The following is a 27,708-nucleotide window of genomic DNA, read 5'->3' on the forward strand; positions in this document are numbered from 1 at the left end:
AACAAACACCCCATAAAGCTGTTTAACATGAAGCTGCCTATTTCGACTCCTGAGGAAGTTTGATGGAATTATATAAACTTTTTCTTTTCTTTTTTTCATATAACCTTTTTTATCAACTGTTTTCACTCCTCCATTAAGAAATTAATGATTATTTATTAATTAACTTATATATGAAAGATACAACCAGGTTCACATTTCGGACAGAGAGGACAGGTGGTTTGAAAGAGGAGTGAAAGAAGTCCACTGTGAACGAACATCCTTGAACAGAGGCGGTGGCTTACGACACCAACTGTCTGCCATCTATAATCCAGTTTTGAGATCCCTTCCCAGACGCCTTAACGCCCACTCACATCCTGGCCCATCCTGATTAGGTAGAGGATCAATAGGGGGTCCACGACCCTCTTGGTGACACTCCCATAGGGCTTAAAATATGGGACTCTCCACCATTTGCTCTTAGAACTGAAGAAGCTTGTCAGATGAAACTTAAAGAAGTCCAGACACTTTTCTTTCCAAGCTCCTTAGAATACAGCTGGGTCATAATGTATTTTTTGTTCTGTGATCAAAAACTCTAAATCAATCTTTGAGTCTGTAGATTGTATCACATGATATCCACTCTGCTTTTTTAATAACCATTTAATAGCCATTTTCATTTTCAGTTACATTTTCTTGATTCCAAATTATTCGAGAAAAGTGTATGCAGTATCATGTTATATTCAAGCTGTACTTACATTTTACAGTTTCATTTTTTAGTTATATTTCTTACATGTAATATTAATTAATAGGACTGCCACTAATAAGCAACAAAAAAAGTCAAGACACAGTTTCAGATGCAGATTCATTTTATTCTACTGACCAACCAACATGCATAGGGAGACACCGTTACTAATACATCCGATGTCTCAGAAACAGGGATTCAGACCATGTGTTTTACTCCTCATCATGACCTTTCTGGAAAAAGAGACACAAACAAGAGAGAATGAAATATTGTTAAGTATTATTGGACATATTAATGGTTCACTTTAATTGACTATACTATGTGACAAAACTGAAAACTTTCAAGTGTTGTAGATTCAATTTTGGACATATTTGTAAAATTAACTTTTAAATATGCAGTTATATGCAAACTGTAAAATGCATCTGTGGATTCTGATGGTAAATGAAATCTTTATTAAATTCCTAAAACAGATACATGCGATGTGTCATTATAGAAAAAGACACACTTTTTAAAAAAAATGTACAGATACTGACCTTTGACCCTGCGTCACGGCTTTTGACACGTAGTTTGTTGACCTGGGACTCGGCAATGTCAGCTCTTTCCTCAGCTTCATCGAGCTCATGTTGAAGTTTGCGGAACTTGGTAAGATTACTGTTGGCCTGTTCCTCCTGTAGAACAGAAGCACAATATCCTTAAGATGACCTGCTGTATATTTTCTATATTTCTATATGATTAATAGGCGAGAAGAAATGATGAACACGTGCAATGCTTTTTTAGTGTGTAAAAAAAAATGCAAAGACTACTTACAGCTTCCTCAGCAGCTTTCTTGTAGGATTTCACCTTTAGCTGCAACTTGTCCACCAGATCTTGCAGACGGGTAAGATTCTTACGATCCTCTTCTGTCTGGAAGCAAACAAGAAAAAAATTGTATTTCTCTGAGTCAAAGTAAATATGAATTTAATTTTTGCTGTTTCTTCCCTCATTCTCTAAGGTGACTCAAAAATACCTGATACGTCAGCTCTTTAATCCGTCTCTCATATTTTCGTATTCCCTTGACAGCATCACTTGATTTCCTTTGTTCAACTTCAACTTCACTCTCCAGTTCTCTGATCTGTTGAACAAAAAGATTACTTATAACATACTAAATATTTTCCTTGTTTGATGATTTGGTAATTTATTATATCGATTTGACTTCATTAACACGATTTTGACTTACCCTGGCCTCGAGCTTCTGAATCTGCTTCTTGCCTCCCTTCATGGCGATCTGCTCAGCTTCATCCAGGCGGTGCTGCAGGTCTTTGATGGTTTGCTCCATGTTCTTCTTCATTCGTTCCAGATGAGCGCTGGTGTCCTGCTCTTTCTTCAGCTCCTCTGCCATCATGGCAGCATCAGTGATGGCCTTCTTGGCTTTCTCCTCTGCATTCCTGCACTCCTGCACTGCCTCCTCCACTTCAGTTTGAAGCTGGGATGTATCAGCCTCCAGCTTCTTCTTTTGGTTTATCAGGCTGGTGTTCTGGTGTTCAAATGAAAAATATGATTTTTTAAATTCCTGAGTATATTTTCAATAGATAGTTTCTGTATCAAGTCTTCTCCAGTCTTACCTGTGAGTGCAGTAGCTGCACTCTCTCACTGACATCCAGCAGCTCTTGCTCTGCAAGTTTGCGGCTTCTCTCCGTTTGATCCAGAGCTGCTCTCAGCTCCTCCACTTCAGCCTGAAGAAGGTTGTTGCGTCGCTCAACAATGGCAATGTTTTCCTTCATATCATCACTGGCTCGCAGAGAGTCATCCAGCTGAAGTTGAGTATCCTTGAAGATAAAAACCCCTAAAATTTTAGCTGATGTTTCACTTTGGTTTTGATTTTTGTTTCAAAGAAGTAGAACTGCTTGTTTATTCAGACCTTCAGATGGGCATGGACAGCCTTAAGTTGTTTCTGGGCCTCAGCTGCCTGCCTGTTAGCCTGGCTTAGCTGGATCTCCATCTCATTGAGGTCTCCCTCCATCTTCTTTTTCAGACGCAGGGCCTCATTCCTGCTGCGAGTCTCAGCCTCCAGAGAGCTTTGAAGAGTATCCACAGTTCGCTGGTGGTTTCTTTTCGATTGCTCCATTTCTTCATCTTTCTCAGCTAGCTTGCGCTCAATGTCAGCCTTTACTTGGTTAAACTCAAGTTGGGCTCTGAGAATCTTCCCTTCCTCATGCTCCAGTGTGGCCTGTCACAAATAGAAATTAGACACAATGACTACATAACTTGTAATTAATTAATACTCACAACCTAAAATCTTTCAAATTTGAAAAAGGCCACTATGCAGCAGCTTACCTCTGCTTCCTCCAGAGCTGTCTGTATCTCAGACTTCTCTTGTTCCAACTGCTTTCGAATCTTCTCAAGCTCATGAATATTCTTTCCACCTTCGCTAATTTGTTCAGTGAGGTCAGATATTTCCTCTGAGGGCATATTGTAAAAAATAAATGCCGTTATACTGTGAACAAACTGTTCATATATGATTTTAATGGGTAATTAAGTTACCTTGTAAGTTCTTGTTCTCTCTCTTCATGGTCTCCAAATGTTCAAGAGATTCTTCATAGGAGTTCTTCAGTTTGAAGAGCTCAGTGCTCAGAGACCTGGCATCTTTCTGAGAGCTCTCCAGCTCTGTTTGAGACTCCTCGTACTTCTGTTTCCACTCTGCCAAGACCTACAAGAAAGTTTTCATTTTAGATAAAAGATTGACCTTCCGCTTCAGTTGAAATAATAAGTGCCAGATGAAAACCTTGTCAAAGTTTCTTTGTTTCTTGTCCAGAGCAGCAGCAGCAGCATTAGACCTCTCTACATCCACCATGAGATCTTCAATCTCATTCTGCAGCCTGTGTTTGGTCTTCTCCAGAGAGGAACATTTAGCATTCACTGCTTCAACAGCCTCCTCAGCCTCCTGCAGACGCTGAGCCAGCTTTTTTCTAGGTGATGAAAATATTTATTTGTGGTTAAACGCTCTTTACCTTTGCTGAGTTAGTGGACTTAGTGTATTTGGCTTACTTGGCCTCTTCTAGTTCTTCGGTCCTCTGGATGGCATCAGTTTCATACTTGGTTCTCCACTGAGCCACCTCAGAGTTGGCCTTGGACATGCTACGTTGCAGTTCAGCTTTAGCCTCCTGCTCCTCCTCATACTGCTCCCTGAGCAGGTCACAGTCATGGCGAGAAGACTGCACTGCATGGGCTAATGCGTTCTTGGCCTAAAAGAAAGTGTATCTTTATGCACTGGGTGTACCAATGGTCTCTACCTAATGAGGTTACACTGATGATTATTTGCTACCTTGACTTCTTCCTCCAGTTGTCTTTTCAGGTCTTCAATTTGCTGAGTGTACGACTGTTTTCCTCTCGTGAGTTGAGACACCAGAGAATCCTTTTCCTCAAGCTGCCTCAAAAGTTCACCTTATTTAAGCATAACATTCAATTCAGTACCGCACACTGGCACAACTAAAATATGCTGTTCAGGTCTAATGCATACCGTTCTCAGTTTGAAGCTTTGCTTTCTGCATGGTGAAGTCATTGATGGCACGCTGTCCCTCTTCTGATTTTGTTTTATATTCATTCATCTGGTCTTCCAGAGACCTGCACATTTTCTCCAAGTTGTTCTGTGAACAAAAAGCAGTAGATGGCCAATCATGTACACAATTATAAAATTAATGTTTGATTTGGCAATGAGAACAAACCCTAATACCTGAAAGTAACTTACCTTTGCCTTGACAATTTGTTCCATATTGGAGACCACATCATCCAGCTCCAGTCTGAGCTCACTCTTCTCCTTCTCCAGTTTCTGCTTGACTCTCTGCAGGTTGTCAATCTGCTCTCCCAGCTCAGAAACACTGTCGGCTTGTTTCTTCCTGAGTGTGGCAGTAGTGGCTTCATGGTGCAGAGTGGCCTCTTCGAGGTCTCTGCGCAGTTTCTGGAACTCGGCCTCCCTCTTCTTGTTCATCTCAATCTGGGCAGCTGTGGCTCCTCCAGCCTCCTCCAACCTCTCACTGATCTCCTCCAGCTCTCTGGCCAGGTCAGCTCTCTGCTTCTCCACCTTGGCTCGAGCAGCTCTCTCTGCCTCAAGCTCTTCCTCCAGCTCCTCAATACGGGCCTAGATCGGAGTCAAAAGCAAACCTTGACATTTAATTTTACTCCTCCAAACCATATGTTTTTCTTTTTCTTTTTCATGGGTCTTGTTTGATTCATTACCTGCAACTCCTTCAGTTTTTTCTGGAGCTGGGCACTCATCACCTGCTCATCCTCAACTTTACCATTCAGTTGACTGATTTCAAAATCTTTCCTTTGGATATAAAATAAAAAGGTTTCACCTGAGGCACAATCTAAAATGTGTTTTTATTGCTTCATTGTAAACCTGCCCATCTCATCTTACTTTTTCAGCCTCTCTTCGAGCTGCTGCTTATCATTTTCCAGGTCCATGATACTTTCTTGAGCTAACTTGAGGTCTCCTTCAAGCTTCCTCTTTGCTCGCTCAAGGTCCATACGGACTTTCTTTTCTTGCTCTAAAGACCCCTCAAGCTGTGGGGAAAAATAAATATTATTACAATGGTACTGATATATTAAAATTATTATTCATTAACTACTAAAGTCAGTCTATGTTCTTACATCATCCACTTGCTGCTCCAGCTTAGTCTTGGCCTTAGTTAGAGAGTTGACTTTGTCTTCCTCACTTTGCAGGTCGTCCAGAGTTTGCTGATGAGCTTCCTGTAAAGCTTTCTTTTCCTTGGTCAGCTTGGCAATGATTTCATCCAATGCAGCCATTTCCTCAGTCAAGTTTTTTACCTATAGCCAAAATAGAGGTTCATTTTAGTAACAGATTAATTTCACAATGACAGTCATTAATAGGTTTGTTGTACCTTGTTCTCAGTGGCATGCTTCTCCTTCTCCACTTTAGCTAGAGTTAACTCTAAGTCATCGATGTCTTTCTTCAGCTCGGAGCACTCGTCCTCCAGCTTCCTCTTCTTAGCAGTCAGTTCTGCATTCATCTCCTCCTCATCCTCCAGTCTCTCTGTCAGCTCTTTGATTTTGGCCTCCAGCTGAATTTTGCTCTTGATCAGCCCCTCACATCTTTCTTCAGCATCGCATAGATTGTCTTGCTCCTGAAGACAAAAAGTATGACATACGCATTAAGCCGACAAATACACACAATACATGTGATGTTGATATTTGTTGTCATACTGTAAGAAACTATCCTTTAACATACAGCCTGAACTTGGAGCTGCAGGTCGTTCTTTTCTTGGAGAAGAGTGACCATTTTCTCTTCGAGTTCTTTCCTGCGGGCTTCTGATTTTGCATAAGCCTCTTTCAGTTTGGCAAACTCTTCCTTCATGTTGGCCATCTCTTTCTCAGTCTCTGCTGACTTCAGCAGAGGTTTGATCTTGAAGAACATCTTCATCCAGGGCCAATTTTTGACCCCCATGAAGGCACGGATGTTCCACTGGATCACAAGAAGAGCATCCCTGCAGACAACAGATAATCAGTGTTTGTAAAACTCCACCCACCGTTAATCCTTCATTAAAAATATGTTTTTAATATATTTCACCAAACCCTCACAACATTCTCCTATGCATGTATCTAATGACAGTTGCCGTATTTTGTGTCCATAAGTCCATGAACATATTGCATTCTGATATTTTGTTCAGTGATAAAACATGGTTCAGTGGAAAATATGTCTTATATACTGGACAGATGATAAATTTTAATGATGCAAATCTGTTTTGACATTGTGCTGCACAACATAAACTGAGTTGGCTAACAGAATTTGACCAAGCTTTGATAAGTTACCTGCGTTCAACAATCTTCTGGAATTCAACTCTTGCCAGAAGGCCTCTTGATCGAGCTTGGATGCCAGTGATGATTAGGGCTAATCTGTCATCTCTCATCTCCTCTAGCTGGCCCAACAGCCCAGCCTTGAAAAACACCTTTTACAGCAACACATAGCAGAGTCAGTAACAGCTTGTTTCTGTTCAAAGTGTTCTATAAGCATGCAAATACTGACCTTGGTGTGTCCCAGTTTGTACTGGTTGTGGTCTATATCTAAAGAACCCAAAAGTTTTTCAGCAGCCTTCTTGTTGTCAATGAACTGTCCCTCGGGAATGGCGTTAGGGTTCAAAATACGGTACCTTTGTTAGAAAAACAACAGATGAAAGAGTTGTTTCTTTTTAAGTACATACTAATATGGATGGATGGATACTAATATGCATTTGTTTTAAGAGAACTCAAACCTCTGCTTGAAATCTCCATAGAGGATCCTGTTGGGGAAACCCTTTCTGCAGATCCTGATGCCTTCCAGCACACCGTTACAGCGCAGCTGGTGCATCACCAGAGGGTTCTCCATGGCCCCTGGAGTCTTGGTCTCGTTGGGGATGATGCAGCGTACAAAGTGAGGGTGAGTTGACCTCAAGTTGGTCATCAGCTTGTTCAGGTTCTCCTGAAAGTTTTTCATATGTAAATTGTTGCTATTGCTTTTGACACCAAGTACAGTAAGTACGTAAGTTTCCTTTTGGGTGTTTACAAAGTAGTTGCCATAGTCTATTTTAGTCAGATTGTTGATCTTCCTAATGCAGCCCATAAAGGGTTTGTGTCGCCTGGTTAATTTCAGTGTCTATATCTTCAAAACTGGGCAAATCAGAACAAAGTTTTGAACCTGTATCAAAACAATGAGAAATTCTTGCTGAAGTCATGATGTATAACTCAGTACAATCTCTCCTTTACATTAAAAAATAAAAATGTATACATATCTTACCCTGTGCAAAGCTGATACAGTTTGGAAGGAAGAACCTTTCTTCTTGGTCCCACCTTTGCCCTTCCCACCTTCCTGAGCTAAAAAAAATTAATGTCGAACTTTATTGAGAGAACCAACAGATCACAACAGATTTTTAAGGCATTTCAAATCTGTAGAAAAATTGATTACAATACTGTTGTTGTTGGAAATTATTGTTGACTTCTAATTTTCACTATGTGATGTCAAAATACCTGAATCAGCTCCTGCATATCCAGCAAAAAGCAAGGCTAAAAGCTTAAGGTTAGACTTCTGGAAAAGACCAACAACAGTCTCATTCAGAGGATCCTTGTTCTTCACCAACCAGTTGTTGATATTGTAATCAACAGTTCCAGCGTAGTGCACAAGGGAAAAATGAGCCTCTGGTTTTCCTTTGACAACTCTGGGCTTCTGGAAATTGTTAGATTTTCCCAGGTGGTTGTCATAGAGCTTAGCTTTAAAGGTGGCATCACTGGCTTTGGGGAACATGCACTCCTCTTCAAGGATGGACATGATACCCATGGGCTAAGATAAATATAATGAAGAAAAACAATTTTCATGACAAAAATTTTAACATACATTTTAGTTTTAAGAATAACATGCACAAACAGTAGAATAAAAATAGAAATGTTTTTATATAGTCCAGTGTCACACCTTTTCAATCAGGTCGATACAGGCCTGCAGATCCATACCAAAGTCAATGAACTCCCAATCGATGCCCTCTTTCTTGTACTCTTCCTGCTCCAGTACAAACATGTGGTGGTTGAAAAACTGTTGCAGTTTTTCGTTGGTAAAGTTGATGCACAGCTGCTCAAAGGTGTTGAACTGAAATGGAATGGACCACAGTATGTTCATGATTTAAAATGCATCCTTACATTAGGGACAACCATTTATAAGATTATAAGAACTTATTTTTCCAAACTCACATCAAAGATCTCAAATCCAGCAATGTCAAGCACCCCAATAAAATACTGGCGAGGCTGTTTGGTGTCCAGGGACTGGTTGATTCTCACCACCATCCACAGAAACATCTTCTCATATACTGACTTAGCCAGTGCACCGACAGCGTAGTACACCTTAGAACAGAAATATGTGATTCAAAATAAATGGTGCGTTTTCATTAGATGAAAGCCTGACAAAATTCCCTGTAACTGTGTACCTGGGCGACATTCTGTCCTTTGGTGACCCACTCGTTTCCTACTTTGACTCTTGGGTGACAGAGACCTTTGATGAGGTCAGCAGAGTTCAGGCCCATCAGATATGCAACTTTGTCAGCATCTGAGAAATAGTGACAGTGATACATTTTTTGCATATTTTATTTTGCACAGTTTAAGATGTTCTGACAAAAATAACATCATCCATTCACATTCAGTATTTTTTACTTTACATTGTACTTTAACTGTTCTCCCCCTGAGTTGTCTGTTTTTCTGGTGGATAGTGGCTCTCACCATGGCTTCTTGCAGTTCCAAAGCCTAAGAAATTGATTTTTAACCCTTTGCAGACTGATCGATGTCGTCTGTTCTAGAGGGTTTTTTTTTACATTGTTGTATCCTTCACTTTGTTAGGTTCCATTTAGCTTCTATTTAAGTGATTCCTTGATTCAACAGGTCTGGCATTAGTCAGGATTCAGAGTGCCTAGTTATTTGAATATAATCTATTGTGTCATAATTATATTTCTTACCTTCAGTACCATCGGCCTCTGCCTGCTCTTCTCTCTGCTTCTGTTTAAACTTCATGTTGCCATAGTGCATGATTGCACCAGTAAGCTTGTAAATACTGTTCTTCTCTTCTTGAGTGAAGCCCAAAACATCAAAGGCTTCCTGACGAAAATCAAAAACATTAATTTTACTATTTTCTTTTTTGTTTTATTAAATGAATTTTGGACTTAAAATTGCTGCAGTGAATCTGAGATTCAACTCACATCAGTGGCCATCAACTCTTCAGAATCATTGATAGAGGCTACTGTTGTTTCTCCTTGGGAGATGAAGGCGTAGTCATAAGGGTTGTTGGTGATGAGCAGCATCTCTAAAATTAAATAGAAAATGTTTATTTCACTATGAAATGTATGATTGAGTACAAATCAAACACCTGTCCTGTACTCATCCTTACCTAGAAGTTCAGGCTTTATCTGAGACAGGATCTGGTAGAAAATGTGGTAGTCCCTCTCAGCTTTGAGCTGGAAGGTCACACGAGACTTTTCCAAAAGGTCTGAATGAGTTATCATAAATGGTATGAAAGTGTGACACACAGTAACAAATTTAATAGAGTTTTTCAAATGTTTAATTATGAAATAATACCCCAGTTTTAAACAGGCTTTGCATGGTTAAAGCACTCTTGGTTCATATTTGCAGAGGCCTTCAACCAAACAAAAATGGCTCAGAAAATGGATACATGGATTATCTTAGTTTTACTTACAGGTCTCGATGTCAGCCGAGGCCAGCTTTCCTCGGTTGTCAAAATGAATACGGATGAATTTACCCTGGGAGGAAAATGTGTGTTCACTTGTATTTTTGGAATAAGAAGTAACTTCATTTATGAATGTAAACAAGTAGTCTGACATCAGCCAGATACAGACACTCACAAATCTGGAGGAGTTGTCATTCCTGATCGTTTTGGCATTGCCAAAGGCCTCTAGAGCAGGGTTAGCTTGGATGATTTGATCTTCAAGGGTTCCCTGATTTAGTTAAACAAAAAAGAACCTTGAAAAACAGCAATATTATGACTATATTTTGTTTGTCTAACATTAAGAAAATCTTGTCTCATAAGAACCTTCTTCTCTGCAGCTTGATCTTTCTTCCCACTTGGGACAGCAGCAATGCTGGCAAAGTACTGAATGACACGCTTGGTGTTGACAGTCTTTCCAGCTCCAGATTCTCCACTGAGTAGAAAAAGACATACATTTCAAGACCAAGAAGTATAACTCTTAACTGCTGAAAAAAGACTCTTGTTGGTAAAGTTACTTACGTGATAAGGATTGACTGGTTTTCTCTGTCTGTCAGCAAGAGAATATCAGAAAATCAGGGAAAATGCGACGATGTCCAAACAAAATGTCATTCAAGATGAATGCTAAAAGGGATATTTGTACCTGCCAGCATGTACTGGTAGGCATTGTCAGAGATGGAGAAGATATGAGGAGGAGCTTCACTCCTCTTCTTTCCTCTGTAGGCAACGACCACCTCCTGGTTGTAGACTGGCAGCCACTTGTAGGGATTGACAGTCACACAGAACAACCCAGAGTAGGTCTGTCATGCAAAGAGAGGGATATTAAATTTTGTTTCAGATGCGAAAATGTTATTTCACTAAAGATAACTTTCAAGTTTGGTAACTCACGTAGATCATCCATGCTGCGTAACGCTCTTTGAGGTTAAACAGCACAGCTGGTTCATGGAGGAAGGTGAACATCGCCATGTCTTCAATTTTATCAAACTTAGGCGGGTTCTGAGGGTGCACATCGCACTCCTTCACTGTGACAGTCTGCAAAAAGAAGTACCAGGTATTACACAAAGCTAAAAACTAAAATACATTTGAATGGAACTGATATGATGAATATACCTTTCCAAATTCAGTGTCGACGGTGGCTTTGTCGCCATCGCGGCTAGTGATTGTTGCTTTAACGTACTCAACTTCAGGGTCAGGAACGAAACACTGTTTTTTCATGTCAAATGGGCGAGTCTGGGCCTCCAGACGCTCCTTATCTGACTTTCTCAGGTAAGGAGCCGCCGCCCCAAACTCTTTCATGGCAGCATCCCCCATTTTTCAACCTTTAAAAAAATGTCTATTAAATGTAAATAAGCATAAGCATATATTAACCAAATTCATGTAAGACCCAGGAAAAATGCACACAAAGCAGGTTTAGTAACAGAGACAGTAAAATAATTTCTAAAAACAACAAAAAATATTTATATTCTTGTATATCAAGCATTTCCGGTAACTTTTAGTATGCAGAAGGCTCAAATTAACGTGTTATGCAGCAGGTCTTTGCATGAGACACAACTACTAAAGGTGTTTGAGGTGTTTGGGTATTTAAGACCAGCAACCCCAAACAGACATAATCGCAAAAAATGCCCATTCTTTTCTGACACACACATGCGCCAATAGAAAAATGCATTTAAGTTAACTGATTCAGAAATTCAAGAAATGTAGCTTTAAATTTTACCTAAGGTGTTTCACTCCACAGGAAGTAACGATTTGTGCTATTTATATGAAGTACACAGAAAGGAACCAAAGATCACATATAACATCACAAATTCATTAGACATTTGACAGCAAGGTTCACAGAAACAGGAGTCCTGTCACTCAAATAAATTGCTAACCTATTACAAAATATAGCTAGCAGCAGAAATTTTAATATAATTAAAACCTTTATAGCTGCGTGGGTGTTCTCTTACCTCTGACTGTCAATCTTAAGAGAAATGACTGATCCAGTGGCTGACCAGGCTACCTCTCCATTAATAAAGGTTGTAGGTCAACCAAATATGGGAATGAATATCAGAGAAATGGCATCCAGGTTGTCTATCACAAAAAGCATTCTCCAAATTGGGTAGAGCCTGGAGCAGCTATTTGCTGCTCTCACCTTGTGAGCAACAGAGTAATGCACCCACATGGGCATGACAAAGAAGGCTGAAGGAGGAGGTGGGGGAGGCTAGGGCAGATGGTAGTCTATCTATCTATCTATCTATCTATCTATCTATCTATCTATCTATCTATCTATCTATCTATCTATCTATCTATCTATCTATCTATCTATCTATCTATCTAACATCTGTCTGTCTGTCTAATTCTAAGTATCAGTATCTAATTAATTATTTGTAAGTAGGTTTAAAACAAATAGTAAGCCAAAACACCATGAGATAGAGATTCAGATATTTTAACCAGGGTTTCTATTTTAGGGAACAATAATTAGGCAGATTTTTTTTCGGTATGAAAAAAAAAGGATATTTGTTAATTAGAAGGTAGAGCCACCATGTCATAGACTTTTGCACTCTGTCGTCTGTTCAACATATGAATAAAGTAGGCTAGGATTTGTGTCACTTTAAGCATCTTGAGATCTAAAGTTCAACAATAGTCTGTAAAGCAATAGGGTGTAAAATACATTTCAAGAGGAAGAATAAAGAGCAGCTGTTGTCTACAGAGAGGCAAGACAAGGCCAAGGTCGCAGCTGTGAAGTCCCTTTATTATCACTCACCACTGTTCTCAATTAGATCTACACCCTTAGTCTAACCCTGGTCACTCTGCATTCTTTACTTTTCTTTACCAACAATAGATGTGTTCAGATGCAATGCAATCCAACCCAAGTTCATGTTTCATGAAAAAAGGGAATCAAAGGGCTGTAAGTTTTGTACCAAATTAATATTAACAAAATTATAACTCCTCTATTTTACTAAAGAGCATCTGTAATATGATTCTTCATTTAGTTTCCGTTATCTTTCTGCAGTTCAAGCAAGCATATAAATGGTTCACTGCAACTTTCATGTGTTGTGTTTGTGGGGTCTTCACTCAGCAATATGAGTAGTATAATTGTGTTGCTATGCTAAAATTTGCAGTAAGTCATATTTAATTGATCAAGGTGCATGAGCTCCCTAATAGTGTGTCACATGTAATACATGTGTGTATGTTCTATGTTACTGTAACTCGTCATCAGCTGTTTCTGAACAGAGAAGAAAAATCTTGGTCCGTTCAGCAGATCAATAGCACAATAGTATATAAAATGGGTTTTTGTTGTACTTGCATGTACATCTCTTGGGTCTTACAAATAATGTTGCCTTCCCCTTTCCTCTACACAGTTTTAATAACTAGACAATATGATTTCTGGTGGAAGAGCAGTGGGAGTCTTCCTGATGCTGGACTTTGTTTGTTGGTTATTGTTGTTATATTATTATTATTGTTATTATAAAATTATTCATATTGTGTTTCAACTCTGTCTCTATAATAAAGAGACAGAGATATAAGGAAATACACACAGATGTGAACGTTTAATTTTTGTATTGATTGATTCATTTTGCAAAAAGTTTTAGCCCAACATAAATTAAGAGCTCTACATGCAAAGTGTTCTTAATTTTAGAGGTCATAACTCTTCTCACAAGAATGCAAATTATTTTTGTCTTTCTCCAGATGAAGCAAACCTTTTATTTCATTTAGTTTTCTATTAAATAAATGACTTTTTGCCACTAGAACAAAAGACGAGAGGGCACAAATGACCCCTGACTATGTAGCTATATACTTCAACTTGCTATCAGATGTGACATGCAGCTAGTGCCCTTGGCTGGCTTCTGTTGACATGGAATTGTTTTCTTCCCTTTATCCTTGAGCACAAAGATAACTTGTGAAATTCCTGTTGGCTGCCTTTGAGGGCTTGGCGGTTCAGAGTATAGCTTGGGGACAGCTTGTGACGCAGGTAGTTGAGATTGGTTTGTATTTCTTCTTTGACCAGCAGCAACAGGTGATAACCTCAAGGGAACATAACAATATGCTATATATACTATAGCTAGCGTATTGTGGGATAATATATCATTTATATAAAGCAATATACTATAATTAATCTACATTCAGTGCAAAATGCATGAACAAATAAACCTGTATGTGTTACAAATGAAACCTCTAAAACAAGACAAGGAGGGCAAATCAGCTTTCAAAGTTTCTCATAAGTTTCTTTTCTTTGTTTGTTTGCTGTTTGTTTTTTTTTTGTTTTTTTTTTGATGAAGGTCTGATGAAGGTCTGGCACAAATGAAATCCTTCTAGAACCTCAATTATGTGACTTTCTATCAGATCCCATTTCCTTCTCCTTTACTTATCCTCTGTCTATTCCAGGCTCTAGGAGAGTACTCTTCCAGCCATTTAAGGTCTCATTCCCAGCTGTCCAGTGTCTTTGTGTCTTTGACTTTTATGATCACATGAGCACACAAAAGAAGGTGTGAGGCACCTTGCCTCACTTAAGTTTGAAACTAGAGCCAGCAAAGCTATTGGCAGAATTTGTCCTATGTTACTGTGAAAGGTCACTTCTAAGTGGTGTTGAATTTTAGCAGAGGCTTACAGGAGTTGATTGTTCTCCTCCCTTGTCCTCTTCTCACTCATTCAGACTATGGACCTCTCTATAGGATCAAGTCCAGAGTACTGCTTGTCTTCAGATGAGGTAGTGACCAAGAGATCCTCTGATGAAATATTGAAAAGGTAATGTTGGCCATTTAAAGATCAACTTTTTGTTTTACTTTATGCAGAACTTCTCATTCCTGATTGCAGAAATGGCAAAAATAGAAAACATTTCTTTTAGACCTAATATGCTCATATTGTTAATGTACTATTTCCTCTTGGAGGACACACCAAGACCAGATTATCTGCTGCCAGTCTGTCAAGTCTGCTTGTATCCTGTGCTCCAAATGGCCCTCCCCAGTCTGGCTCCAAAAAGAGAGTGCTTGTTAAAAGAAAGAATGGGCGCTACTACTGATGTGAAGGTTAGTAGTTTTCACTTTTATAGTTTAGTTTTTCAGTATGTTAGCCTGTAGTCATATCAAAATGGAAATAAATGGTCAGAAATAAATGGTTGTGTCTCTGGATGATGTCCAATTTTCTATACCCGAAAGAAGTAGTGAGAAGATGGCTCATATTTATGCAAAAAGAGTAGTCTGTGAGCTTGTTTTGTTAATTATCTATTGTGGGTGCATGTGGAGTAGAAATGTCTCACTGTAGTTCACTTATCAAGCACTGTGTCATTTACAGTGCTGTACATAAGCATATTGTTCTTAGGAGCTTCCTAGAGTAATAATAATAATAATAATAATAGTTCAAGACTACATTCATAAAATTCTTCTGCATTTTCTAGTTGGTAGTGTCATTTAAGTAAGTGTTATACAAAAAAATGGATTTATTTTCTTATTTGAATCAATCAACCTGAATTCTGCAGTCCTCTCTTCACATGTCACTAATTATTCTTTTAAAGTCTTCTTCAATACCATTGTCACCTATTTTAATCTCATTTAAATCCAGAACACCCAAAAAACATTTTTAAAAAAATGTTAGATGTCATGCTACAGGGAAATATAAAACATATAAAATGCCTGAAAATCTAAAGAAAATGACAAAGCAAACTCTTCTTATCATGTAACATGTAGAGTAAGTTCCATTACTTTCACATGACTTTTTCCAACTGCCTTCTTTATCAAACTATAAGAAATGGATCTGTGAGCGCCATCTGGTGGTCATTTGATGTTTGACTGACTTCTGATGAATGAGGTATAAAAGCTGCCTAGTAATAATACCGTTGTCTACCTTACAAAATAAAGCGCCTTGAGGCGACTGTTGTTGTGATTTGGCACTATATAAATAAAATTGAATTGAATTAATAATAGTCCCAATGGGAACGACTTTGTCATTTATAAGCTACACATAGTTTTCTGCAACACATTTTTATTTCTAAAAGCTCAAGGAAATTGATTTAGTGACCATGGTTTCGAATTTTGTATTCTCTACTATATTGAATACCAAAATGCTTTTATTTATTGGTCAGAGGGCCCGGTGGCGCCAGTGTCCGGCAGCCTCACCTCTGTCAGTGCGCCCCAGGGTGGCTGTGGCTACAACGTAGCTTGCCATCACCAGTGTGTGAATGTGTGTGTGAATGGGTGGATGACTGAATGTGTAAAGCGCTTTGGGGTCCTTTGGGGTCATAAAGCGCTATACAAATACAGGCCATTTACCATTTACCATTGTAATGTATTAGTTTTTGTGATTTTGTCTGAAATCACAGTAAGTACAACTGACAACTTGTTCCCTCCTTTCATTGGAAAGAAGTGTGAGAGGGAAAACTACATATTACTATATCTATGGGGAAATTCAGTCAAATTACCGATACATTCCTTATAATGCAATTCTTTAATACCAGTAATAGACATTTAAAACATAACACTTTTACTTTATCTTTGTTGCTATCCTTTTAATTAATTTTGATCTTATTTTTCTACTAGTTTGGTTCAAATTTTATATTTATTTGTTTTGTAAAATCAAGTTTGGTTCTCACCAGTATAAACAGCAAACACTTTTATCAATGAAACTCACAACACTGTTTGAGATGCTCATTAACTTTATTCTACTAAACAAAAACACATGCATAGGGAGACTTCATTGCAGGACCAAGAGGTGTCTCAGAAATGATCATTTCAAGGTGAACTTCATTCTTCATCAAGTCCTTTCTGAAACAAGAATGAGGGGAAAAAGAGGATCATTAGTGATCATTTTTTGATTTGGAAAAGAAGAGCTGGATTGTAAATGAAGTGAAAACAGTCAATGCTCACTCTACAGTGATTCTGCAGTAAGACTACAATGCATGCTTTCGCTTTTATTTTTGTCAATGATCCTTGAGATAAAAAGCTAGAATTTGTGTTGGTGATCTGTCAGTAGGATGCTAAGAGTCCTACTATTCCGGACTAACACTTTTTTTTAACATGTACACATACAAACCTTTGATCCCACATCACGGCTTTTGGCGCGCAGCTTGTTGACCTGAGACTCGGCAATGTCAGCTCGCTCCTCAGCTTCATCGAGCTCATGTTGAAGTTTGCGGAACTTGGTAAGATTACTGTTGGCCTGTTCCTCCTGTAGAATAGAAACACAATATTGTTTGTAAAGAAAATATTCAGTCAGTGGTCAGATGTAAGGGCACTATTTAAAATCTGTATAACTTACAGCTTCCTCTGCAGCCTTCTTGTAGGACTTGACCTTTAGCTGCAGCTTGTCCACCAAATCTTGAAGACGTGCTAGATTTTTGCGATCTTCTTCGGTCTAATTAGTACAAATTTTTACATAGTTTTGTTTCTGAGTATAATTTCCATCAGACAAGCTAACTTGTTCAGAATTAAAGTTACCTGATAAGTAAGCTCCTTGATACGCCTTTCATACTTTCTTACTCCCTTCACAGCATCGCTGGCCTTTTTCTGCTCATTTTCCACCTCATTTTCAAGTTCCTTGACCTATAAAATTCAGATCCCACAACAAAATTCAGATAACATCACTTAAATTTAGACCAGCTATTTATTTGATATATAGATGCTGTAGTCAAAGAGATTATAGGGAGAGACTGAAGTGTTATACCCACCCTGGCCTCGAGCTTCTGAATCTGCTTCTTGCCTCCCTTCATGGCGATCTGCTCAGCTTCATCCAGGCGGTGCTGCAGGTCTTTGATGGTTTGCTCCATGTTCTTCTTCATTCGTTCCAGATGAGCGCTGGTGTCCTGCTCTTTCTTCAGCTCCTCTGCCATCATGGCAGCATCAGTGATGGCCTTCTTGGCTTTCTCCTCTGCATTCCTGCACTCCTGCACTGCCTCCTCCACTTCAGTTTGAAGCTGGGATGTATCAGCCTCCAGCTTCTTCTTTTGGTTTATCAGGCTGGTGTTCTGGTGTTCAGATGAAAAATATGATTTTTTAAATTCCTGAATATATTTTCAATAGATAGTTTCTGTATCAAGTCTTCTCCAGTCTTACCTGTGAGTGCAGTAGCTGCACTCTCTCACTGACATCCAGCAGCTCTTGCTCTGCAAGTTTGCGGCTTCTCTCCGTTTGATCCAGAGCTGCTCTCAGCTCCTCCACTTCAGCCTGAAGAAGGTTGTTGCGTCGCTCAACAATGGCAATGTTTTCCTTCATATCATCACTGGCTCGCAGAGAGTCGTCCAGCTGAAGTTGAGTATCCTTGAAGATAAAAACCCCTAAAATTTTAGCTGATGTTTCACTTTGGTTTTGATTTTTGTTTCAAAGAAGTAGAACTGCTTGTTTATTCAGACCTTCAGATGGGCATGGACGGCCTTAAGTTGTTTCTGGGCCTCAGCCGCCTGCCTGTTAGCCTGGCTTAGCTGGATCTCCATCTCATTGAGGTCTCCCTCCATCTTCTTTTTCAGACGCAGGGCCTCATTCCTGCTGCGAGTCTCAGCCTCCAGAGAGCTTTGAAGAGTATCCACAGTTCGCTGGTGGTTTCTTTTCGATTGCTCCATTTCTTCATCTTTCTCAGCTAGCTTGCGCTCAATGTCAGCCTTTACTTGGTTAAACTCAAGTTGGGCTCTGAGAATCTTCCCTTCCTCATGCTCCAGTGTGGCCTGTCACAAATAGAAATTAGACACAATGACTACATAACTTGTAATTAATTAATACTCACAACCTAAAATCTTTCAAATTTGAAAAAGGCCACTATGCAGCAGCTTACCTCTGCTTCCTCCAGAGCTGTCTGTATCTCAGACTTCTCTTGTTCCAACTGCTTTCGAATCTTCTCAAGCTCATGAATATTCTTTCCACCTTCGCTAATTTGTTCAGTGAGGTCAGATATTTCCTCTGAGGGCATATTGTAAAAAATAAATGCCGTTATACTGTGAACAAACTGTTCATATATGATTTTAATGGGTAATTAAGTCACCTTGTAAGTTCTTGTTCTCTCTCTTCATGGTCTCCAAATGTTCAAGAGATTCTTCATAGGAGTTCTTCAGTTTGAAGAGCTCAGTGCTCAGAGACCTGGCATCTTTCTGAGAGCTCTCCAGCTCTGTTTGAGACTCCTCGTACTTCTGTTTCCACTCTGCCAAGACCTACAAGAAAGTTTTCATTTTAGATAAAAGATTGACCTTCCGCTTCAGTTGAAATAATAAGTGCCGGATGAAAACCTTGTCAAAGTTTCTTTGTTTCTTGTCCAGAGCAGCAGCAGCAGCATTAGACCTCTCTACATCCACCATGAGATCTTCAATCTCATTCTGCAGCCTGTGTTTGGTCTTCTCCAGAGAGGAACATTTAGCATTCACTGCTTCAACAGCCTCCTCAGCCTCCTGCAGACGCTGAGCCAGCTTTTTTCTAGGTGATGAAAATATTTATTTGTGGTTAAACGCTCTTTACCTTTGCTGAGTTAGTGGACTTAGTGTATTTGGCTTACTTGGCCTCTTCTAGTTCTTCGGTCCTCTGGATGGCATCAGTTTCATACTTGGTTCTCCACTGAGCCACCTCAGAGTTGGCCTTGGACATGCTACGTTGCAGTTCAGCTTTAGCCTCCTGCTCCTCCTCATACTGCTCCCTGAGCAGGTCACAGTCATGGCGAGAAGACTGCACTGCATGGGCTAATGCGTTCTTGGCCTAAAAGAAAGTGTATCTTTATGCACTGGGTGTACCAATGGTCTCTACCTAATGAGGTTACACTGATGATTATTTGCTACCTTGACTTCTTCCTCCAGTTGTCTTTTCAGGTCTTCAATTTGCTGAGTGTACGACTGTTTTCCTCTCGTGAGTTGAGACACCAGAGAATCCTTTTCCTCAAGCTGCCTCAAAAGTTCACCTTATTTAAGCATAACATTCAATTCAGTACCGCACACTGGCACAACTAAAATATGCTGTTCAGGTCTAATGCATACCGTTCTCAGTTTGAAGCTTTGCTTTCTGCATGGCGAAGTCATTGATGGCACGCTGTCCCTCTTCTGATTTTGTTTTATATTCATTCATCTGGTCTTCCAGAGACCTGCACATTTTCTCCAAGTTGTTCTGTGAACAAAAAGCAGTAGATGGCCAATCATGTACACAATTATAAAATTAATGTTTGATTTGGCAATGAGAACAAACCCTAATACCTGAAAGTAACTTACCTTTGCCTTGACAATTTGTTCCATATTGGAGACCACATCATCCAGCTCCAGTCTGAGCTCACTCTTCTCCTTCTCCAGTTTCTGCTTGACTCTCTGCAGGTTGTCAATCTGCTCTCCCAGCTCAGAAACACTGTCGGCTTGTTTCTTCCTGAGTGTGGCAGTAGTGGCTTCATGGTGCAGAGTGGCCTCTTCGAGGTCTCTGCGCAGTTTCTGGAACTCGGCCTCCCTCTTCTTGTTCATCTCAATCTGGGCAGCTGTGGCTCCTCCAGCCTCCTCCAACCTCTCACTGATCTCCTCCAGCTCTCTGGCCAGGTCAGCTCTCTGCTTCTCCACCTTGGCTCGAGCAGCTCTCTCTGCCTCAAGCTCTTCCTCCAGCTCCTCAATACGGGCCTAGATCGGAGTCAAAAGCAAACCTTGACATTTAATTTTACTCCTCCAAACCATATGTTTTTCTTTTTCTTTTTCATGGGTCTTGTTTGATTCATTACCTGCAACTCCTTCAGTTTTTTCTGGAGCTGGGCACTCATCACCTGCTCATCCTCAACTTTACCATTCAGTTGACTGATTTCAAAATCTTTCCTTTGGATATAAAATAAAAAGGTTTCACCTGAGGCACAATCTAAAATGTGTTTTTATTGCTTCATTGTAAACCTGCCCATCTCATCTTACTTTTTCAGCCTCTCTTCGAGCTGCTGCTTATCATTTTCCAGGTCCATGATACTTTCTTGAGCTAACTTGAGGTCTCCTTCAAGCTTCCTCTTTGCTCGCTCAAGGTCCATACGGACTTTCTTTTCTTGCTCTAAAGACCCCTCAAGCTGTGGGGAAAAATAAATATTATTACAATGGTACTGATATATTAAAATTATTATTCATTAACTACTAAAGTCAGTCTATGTTCTTACATCATCCACTTGCTGCTCCAGCTTAGTCTTGGCCTTAGTTAGAGAGTTGACTTTGTCTTCCTCACTCTGCAGGTCGTCCAGAGTTTGCTGATGAGCTTCCTGTAAAGCTTTCTTTTCCTTGGTCAGCTTGGCAATGATTTCATCCAATGCAGCCATTTCCTCAGTCAAGTTTTTTACCTATAGCCAAAATAGAGGTTCATTTTAGTAACAGATTAATTTCACAATGACAGTCATTAATAGGTTTGTTGTACCTTGTTCTCAGTGGCATGCTTCTCCTTCTCCACTTTAGCTAGAGTTAACTCTAAGTCATCGATGTCTTTCTTCAGCTCGGAGCACTCGTCCTCCAGCTTCCTCTTCTTAGCAGTCAGTTCTGCATTCATCTCCTCCTCATCCTCCAGTCTCTCTGTCAGCTCTTTGATTTTGGCCTCCAGCTGAATTTTGCTCTTGATCAGCCCCTCACATCTTTCTTCAGCATCGCATAGATTGTCTTGCTCCTGAAGACAAAAAGTATGACATACGCATTAAGCCGACAAATACACACAATACATGTGATGTTGATATTTGTTGTCATACTGTAAGAAACTATCCTTTAACATACAGCCTGAACTTGGAGCTGCAGGTCGTTCTTTTCTTGGAGAAGAGTGACCATTTTCTCTTCGAGTTCTTTCCTGCGGGCTTCTGATTTTGCATAAGCCTCTTTCAGTTTGGCAAACTCTTCCTTCATGTTGGCCATCTCTTTCTCAGTCTCTGCTGACTTCAGCAGAGGTTTGATCTTGAAGAACATCTTCATCCAGGGCCAATTTTTGACCCCCATGAAGGCACGGATGTTCCACTGGATCACAAGAAGAGCATCCCTGCAGACAACAGATAATCAGTGTTTGTAAAACTCCACCCACCGTTAATCCTTCATTAAAAATATGTTTTTAATATATTTCACCAAACCCTCACAACATTCTCCTATGCATGTATCTAATGACAGTTGCCGTATTTTGTGTCCATAAGTCCATGAACATATTGCATTCTGATATTTTGTTCAGTGATAAAACATGGTTCAGTGGAAAATATGTCTTGTATACTGGACAGATGATAAATTTTAATGATGCAAATCTGTTTTGACATTGTGCTGCACAACATAAACTGAGTTGGCTAACAGAATTTGACCAAGCTTTGATAAGTTACCTGCGTTCAACAATCTTCTGGAATTCAACTCTTGCCAGAAGGCCTCTTGATCGAGCTTGGATGCCAGTGATGATTAGGGCTAATCTGTCATCTCTCATCTCCTCTAGCTGGCCCAACAGCCCAGCCTTGAAAAACACCTTTTACAGCAACACATAGCAGAGTCAGTAACAGCTTGTTTCTGTTCAAAGTGTTCTATAAGCATGCAAATACTGACCTTGGTGTGTCCCAGTTTGTACTGGTTGTGGTCTATATCTAAAGAACCCAAAAGTTTTTCAGCAGCCTTCTTGTTGTCAATGAACTGTCCCTCGGGAATGGCGTTAGGGTTCAAAATACGGTACCTTTGTTAGAAAAACAACAGATGAAAGAGTTGTTTCTTTTTAAGTACATACTAATATGGATGGATGGATACTAATATGCATTTGTTTTAAGAGAACTCAAACCTCTGCTTGAAATCTCCATAGAGGATCCTGTTGGGGAAACCCTTTCTGCAGATCCTGATGCCTTCCAGCACACCGTTACAGCGCAGCTGGTGCATCACCAGAGGGTTCTCCATGGCCCCTGGAGTCTTGGTCTCGTTGGGGATGATGCAGCGTACAAAGTGAGGGTGAGTTGACCTCAAGTTGGTCATCAGCTTGTTCAGGTTCTCCTGAAAGTTTTTCATATGTAAATTGTTGCTATTGCTTTTGACACCAAGTACAGTAAGTACGTAAGTTTCCTTTTGGGTGTTTACAAAGTAGTTGCCATAGTCTATTTTAGTCAGATTGTTGATCTTCCTAATGCAGCCCATAAAGGGTTTGTGTCGCCTGGTTAATTTCAGTGTCTATATCTTCAAAACTGGGCAAATCAGAACAAAGTTTTGAACCTGTATCAAAACAATGAGAAATTCTTGCTGAAGTCATGATGTATAACTCAGTACAATCTCTCCTTTACATTAAAAAATAAAAATGTATACATATCTTACCCTGTGCAAAGCTGATACAGTTTGGAAGGAAGAACCTTTCTTCTTGGTCCCACCTTTGCCCTTCCCACCTTCCTGAGCTAAAAAAAATTAATGTCGAACTTTATTGAGAGAACCAACAGATCACAACAGATTTTTAAGGCATTTCAAATCTGTAGAAAAATTGATTACAATACTGTTGTTGTTGGAAATTATTGTTGACTTCTAATTTTCACTATGTGATGTCAAAATACCTGAATCAGCTCCTGCATATCCAGCAAAAAGCAAGGCTAAAAGCTTAAGGTTAGACTTCTGGAAAAGACCAACAACAGTCTCATTCAGAGGATCCTTGTTCTTCACCAACCAGTTGTTGATATTGTAATCAACAGTTCCAGCGTAGTGCACAAGGGAAAAATGAGCCTCTGGTTTTCCTTTGACAACTCTGGGCTTCTGGAAATTGTTAGATTTTCCCAGGTGGTTGTCATAGAGCTTAGCTTTAAAGGTGGCATCACTGGCTTTGGGGAACATGCACTCCTCTTCAAGGATGGACATGATACCCATGGGCTAAGATAAATATAATGAAGAAAAACAATTTTCATGACAAAAATTTTAACATACATTTTAGTTTTAAGAATAACATGCACAAACAGTAGAATAAAAATAGAAATGTTTTTATATAGTCCAGTGTCACACCTTTTCAATCAGGTCGATACAGGCCTGCAGATCCATACCAAAGTCAATGAACTCCCAATCGATGCCCTCTTTCTTGTACTCTTCCTGCTCCAGTACAAACATGTGGTGGTTGAAAAACTGTTGCAGTTTTTCGTTGGTAAAGTTGATGCACAGCTGCTCAAAGGTGTTGAACTGAAATGGAATGGACCACAGTATGTTCATGATTTAAAATGCATCCTTACATTAGGGACAACCATTTATAAGATTATAAGAACTTATTTTTCCAAACTCACATCAAAGATCTCAAATCCAGCAATGTCAAGCACCCCAATAAAATACTGGCGAGGCTGTTTGGTGTCCAGGGACTGGTTGATTCTCACCACCATCCACAGAAACATCTTCTCATATACTGACTTAGCCAGTGCACCGACAGCGTAGTACACCTTAGAACAGAAATATGTGATTCAAAATAAATGGTGCGTTTTCATTAGATGAAAGCCTGACAAAATTCCCTGTAACTGTGTACCTGGGCGACATTCTGTCCTTTGGTGACCCACTCGTTTCCTACTTTGACTCTTGGGTGACAGAGACCTTTGATGAGGTCAGCAGAGTTCAGGCCCATCAGATATGCAACTTTGTCAGCATCTGAGAAATAGTGACAGTGATACATTTTTTGCATATTTTATTTTGCACAGTTTAAGATGTTCTGACAAAAATAACATCATCCATTCACATTCAGTATTTTTTACTTTACATTGTACTTTAACTGTTCTCCCCCTGAGTTGTCTGTTTTTCTGGTGGATAGTGGCTCTCACCATGGCTTCTTGCAGTTCCAAAGCCTAAGAAATTGATTTTTAACCCTTTGCAGACTGATCGATGTCGTCTGTTCTAGAGGGTTTTTTTTTACATTGTTGTATCCTTCACTTTGTTAGGTTCCATTTAGCTTCTATTTAAGTGATTCCTTGATTCAACAAGTCTGGCATTAGTCAGGATTCAGAGTGCCTAGTTATTTGAATATAATCTATTGTGTTATAATTATATTTCTTACCTTCAGTACCATCGGCCTCTGCCTGCTCTTCTCTCTGCTTCTGTTTAAACTTCATGTTGCCATAGTGCATGATTGCACCAGTAAGCTTGTAAATACTGTTCTTCTCTTCTTGAGTGAAGCCCAAAACATCAAAGGCTTCCTGACGAAAATCAAAAACATTAATTTTACTATTTTCTTTTTTGTTTTATTAAATGAATTTTGGACTTAAAATTGCTGCAGTGAATCTGAGATTCAACTCACATCAGTGGCCATCAACTCTTCAGAATCATTGATAGAGGCTACTGTTGTTTCTCCTTGGGAGATGAAGGCGTAGTCATAAGGGTTGTTGGTGATGAGCAGCATCTCTAAAATTAAATAGGAAATGTTTATTTCACTATGAAATGTATGATTGAGAACAAATCAAACACCTGTCCTGTACTCATCCTTACCTAGAAGTTCAGGCTTTATCTGAGACAGGATCTGGTAGAAAATGTGGTAGTCCCTCTCAGCTTTGAGCTGGAAGGTCACACGAGACTTTTCCAAAAGGTCTGAATGAGTTATCATAAATGGTATGAAAGTGTGACACACAGTAACAAATTTAATAGAGTTTTTCAAATGTTTAATTATGAAATAATACCCCAGTTTTAAACAGGCTTTGCATGGTTAAAGCACTCTTGGTTCATATTTGCAGAGGCCTTCAACCAAACAAAAATGGCTCAGAAAATGGATACATGGATTATCTTAATTTTACTTACAGGTCTCGATGTCAGCCGAGGCCAGCTTTCCTCGGTTGTCAAAATGAATACGGATGAATTTACCCTGGGAGGAAAATGTGTGTTCACTTGTATTTTTGGAATAAGAAGTAACTTCATTTATGAATGTAAACAAGTAGTCTGACATCAGCCAGATACAGACACTCACAAATCTGGAGGAGTTGTCATTCCTGATCGTTTTGGCATTGCCAAAGGCCTCTAGAGCAGGGTTAGCTTGGATGATTTGATCTTCAAGGGTTCCCTGATTTAGTTAAACAAAAAAGAACCTTGAAAAACAGCAATATTATGACTATATTTTGTTTGTCTAACATTAAGAAAATCTTGTCTCATAAGAACCTTCTTCTCTGCAGCTTGATCTTTCTTCCCACTTGGGACAGCAGCAATGCTGGCAAAGTACTGAATGACACGTTTGGTGTTGACAGTCTTTCCAGCTCCAGATTCTCCACTGAGTAGAAAAAGACATACATTTCAAGACCAAGAAGTATAACTCTTAACTGCTGAAAAAAGACTCTTGTTGGTAAAGTTACTTACGTGATAAGGATTGACTGGTTTTCTCTGTCTGTCAGCAAGAGAATATCAGAAAATCAGGGAAAATGCGACGATGTCCAAACAAAATGTCATTCAAGATGAATGCTAAAAGGGATATTTGTACCTGCCAGCATGTACTGGTAGGCATTGTCAGAGATGGAGAAGATATGAGGAGGAGCTTCACTCCTCTTCTTTCCTCTGTAGGCAACGACCACCTCCTGGTTGTAGACTGGCAGCCACTTGTAGGGATTGACAGTCACACAGAACAACCCAGAGTAGGTCTGTCATGCAAAGAGAGGGATATTAAATTTTGTTTCAGATGCGAAAATGTTATTTCACTAAAGATAACTTTCAAGTTTGGTAACTCACGTAGATCATCCATGCTGCGTAACGCTCTTTGAGGTTAAACAGCACAGCTGGTTCATGGAGGAAGGTGAACATCGCCATGTCTTCAATTTTATCAAACTTAGGCGGGTTCTGAGGGTGCACATCGCACTCCTTCACTGTGACAGTCTGCAAAAAGAAGTACCAGGTATTACACAAAGCTAAAAACTAAAATACATTTGAATGGAACTGATATGATGAATATACCTTTCCAAATTCAGTGTCGACGGTGGCTTTGTCGCCATCGCGGCTAGTGATTGTTGCTTTAACGTACTCAACTTCAGGGTCAGGAACGAAACACTGTTTTTTCATGTCAAATGGGCGAGTCTGGGCCTCCAGACGCTCCTTATCTGACTTTCTCAGGTAAGGAGCCGCCGCCCCAAACTCTTTCATGGCAGCATCCCCCATTTTTCAACCTTTAAAAAAATGTCTATTAAATGTAAATAAGCATAAGCATATATTAACCAAATTCATGTAAGACCCAGGAAAAATGCACACAAAGCAGGTTTAGTAACAGAGACAGTAAAATAATTTCTAAAAACAACAAAAAATATTTATATTCTTGTATATCAAGCATTTCCGGTAACTTTTAGTATGCAGAAGGCTCAAATTAACGTGTTATGCAGCAGGTCTTTGCATGAGACACAACTACTAAAGGTGTTTGAGGTGTTTGGGTATTTAAGACCAGCAACCCCAAACAGACATAATCGCAAAAAATGCCCATTCTTTTCTGACACACACATGCGCCAATAGAAAAATGCATTTAAGTTAACTGATTCAGAAATTCAAGAAATGTAGCTTTAAATTTTACCTAAGGTGTTTCACTCCACAGGAAGTAACGATTTGTGCTATTTATATGAAGTACACAGAAAGGAACCAAAGATCACATATAACATCACAAATTCATTAGACATTTGACAGCAAGGTTCACAGAAACAGGAGTCCTGTCACTCAAATAAATTGCTAACCTATTACAAAATATAGCTAGCAGCAGAAATTTTAATATAATTAAAACCTTTATAGCTGCGTGGGTGTTCTCTTACCTCTGACTGTCAATCTTAAGAGAAATGACTGATCCAGTGGCTGACCAGGCTACCTCTCCATTAATAAAGGTTGTAGGTCAACCAAATATGGGAATGAATATCAGAGAAATGGCATCCAGGTTGTCTATCACAAAAAGCATTCTCCAAATTGGGTAGAGCCTGGAGCAGCTATTTGCTG

The 27,708-nt window shown here is 39.5% G+C and overlaps 1 protein-coding gene across 1 annotated transcript; it reads right to left on the reverse strand.

The window, feature by feature from the left end:
- Positions 1–801: 801 nt before the first annotated feature.
- On the reverse strand, positions 802–27,708 carry LOC146367060 (uncharacterized). The gene is made up of 75 exons (XM_084912596.1): positions 27,531–27,708; positions 27,299–27,335; positions 26,695–26,917; positions 26,473–26,616; positions 26,228–26,384; positions 26,107–26,134; positions 25,912–26,020; positions 25,724–25,816; positions 25,558–25,621; positions 25,252–25,350; positions 25,064–25,167; positions 24,824–24,962; positions 24,302–24,420; positions 24,069–24,218; positions 23,797–23,967; positions 23,358–23,667; positions 23,128–23,204; positions 22,607–22,812; positions 22,381–22,504; positions 22,167–22,303; positions 21,586–21,841; positions 21,239–21,481; positions 20,988–21,164; positions 20,755–20,900; positions 20,574–20,664; positions 20,086–20,475; positions 19,858–19,984; positions 19,663–19,781; positions 19,386–19,582; positions 19,123–19,306; positions 18,882–19,047; positions 18,675–18,799; positions 18,259–18,567; positions 17,963–18,166; positions 17,578–17,874; positions 17,348–17,452; positions 17,169–17,264; positions 16,944–17,078; positions 11,049–11,249; positions 10,827–10,970; positions 10,582–10,738; positions 10,461–10,488; positions 10,266–10,374; positions 10,078–10,170; positions 9,912–9,975; positions 9,606–9,704; positions 9,418–9,521; positions 9,178–9,316; positions 8,656–8,774; positions 8,423–8,572; positions 8,151–8,321; positions 7,712–8,021; positions 7,482–7,558; positions 6,961–7,166; positions 6,735–6,858; positions 6,521–6,657; positions 5,940–6,195; positions 5,593–5,835; positions 5,342–5,518; positions 5,109–5,254; positions 4,928–5,018; positions 4,440–4,829; positions 4,212–4,338; positions 4,017–4,135; positions 3,740–3,936; positions 3,477–3,660; positions 3,236–3,401; positions 3,029–3,153; positions 2,613–2,921; positions 2,317–2,520; positions 1,932–2,228; positions 1,722–1,826; positions 1,523–1,618; positions 1,249–1,383; positions 802–948 (listed from the first exon to the last, which is right to left on the reverse strand). Exons 3-75 carry the CDS (start codon positions 26,893–26,895, stop codon positions 928–930), a joined length of 11,619 nt encoding a protein of 3,872 aa, XP_084768722.1. The 5' UTR covers positions 26,896–26,917; positions 27,299–27,335; positions 27,531–27,708; the 3' UTR covers positions 802–927.

Source organism: Perissodus microlepis, chromosome 18 (genome assembly GCF_051167445.1).
Source record: "Perissodus microlepis isolate ML-2025 ecotype Zambia chromosome 18, ASM5116744v1, whole genome shotgun sequence".
Classification (NCBI taxonomy): Eukaryota; Metazoa; Chordata; class Actinopteri; order Cichliformes; family Cichlidae; genus Perissodus; species Perissodus microlepis.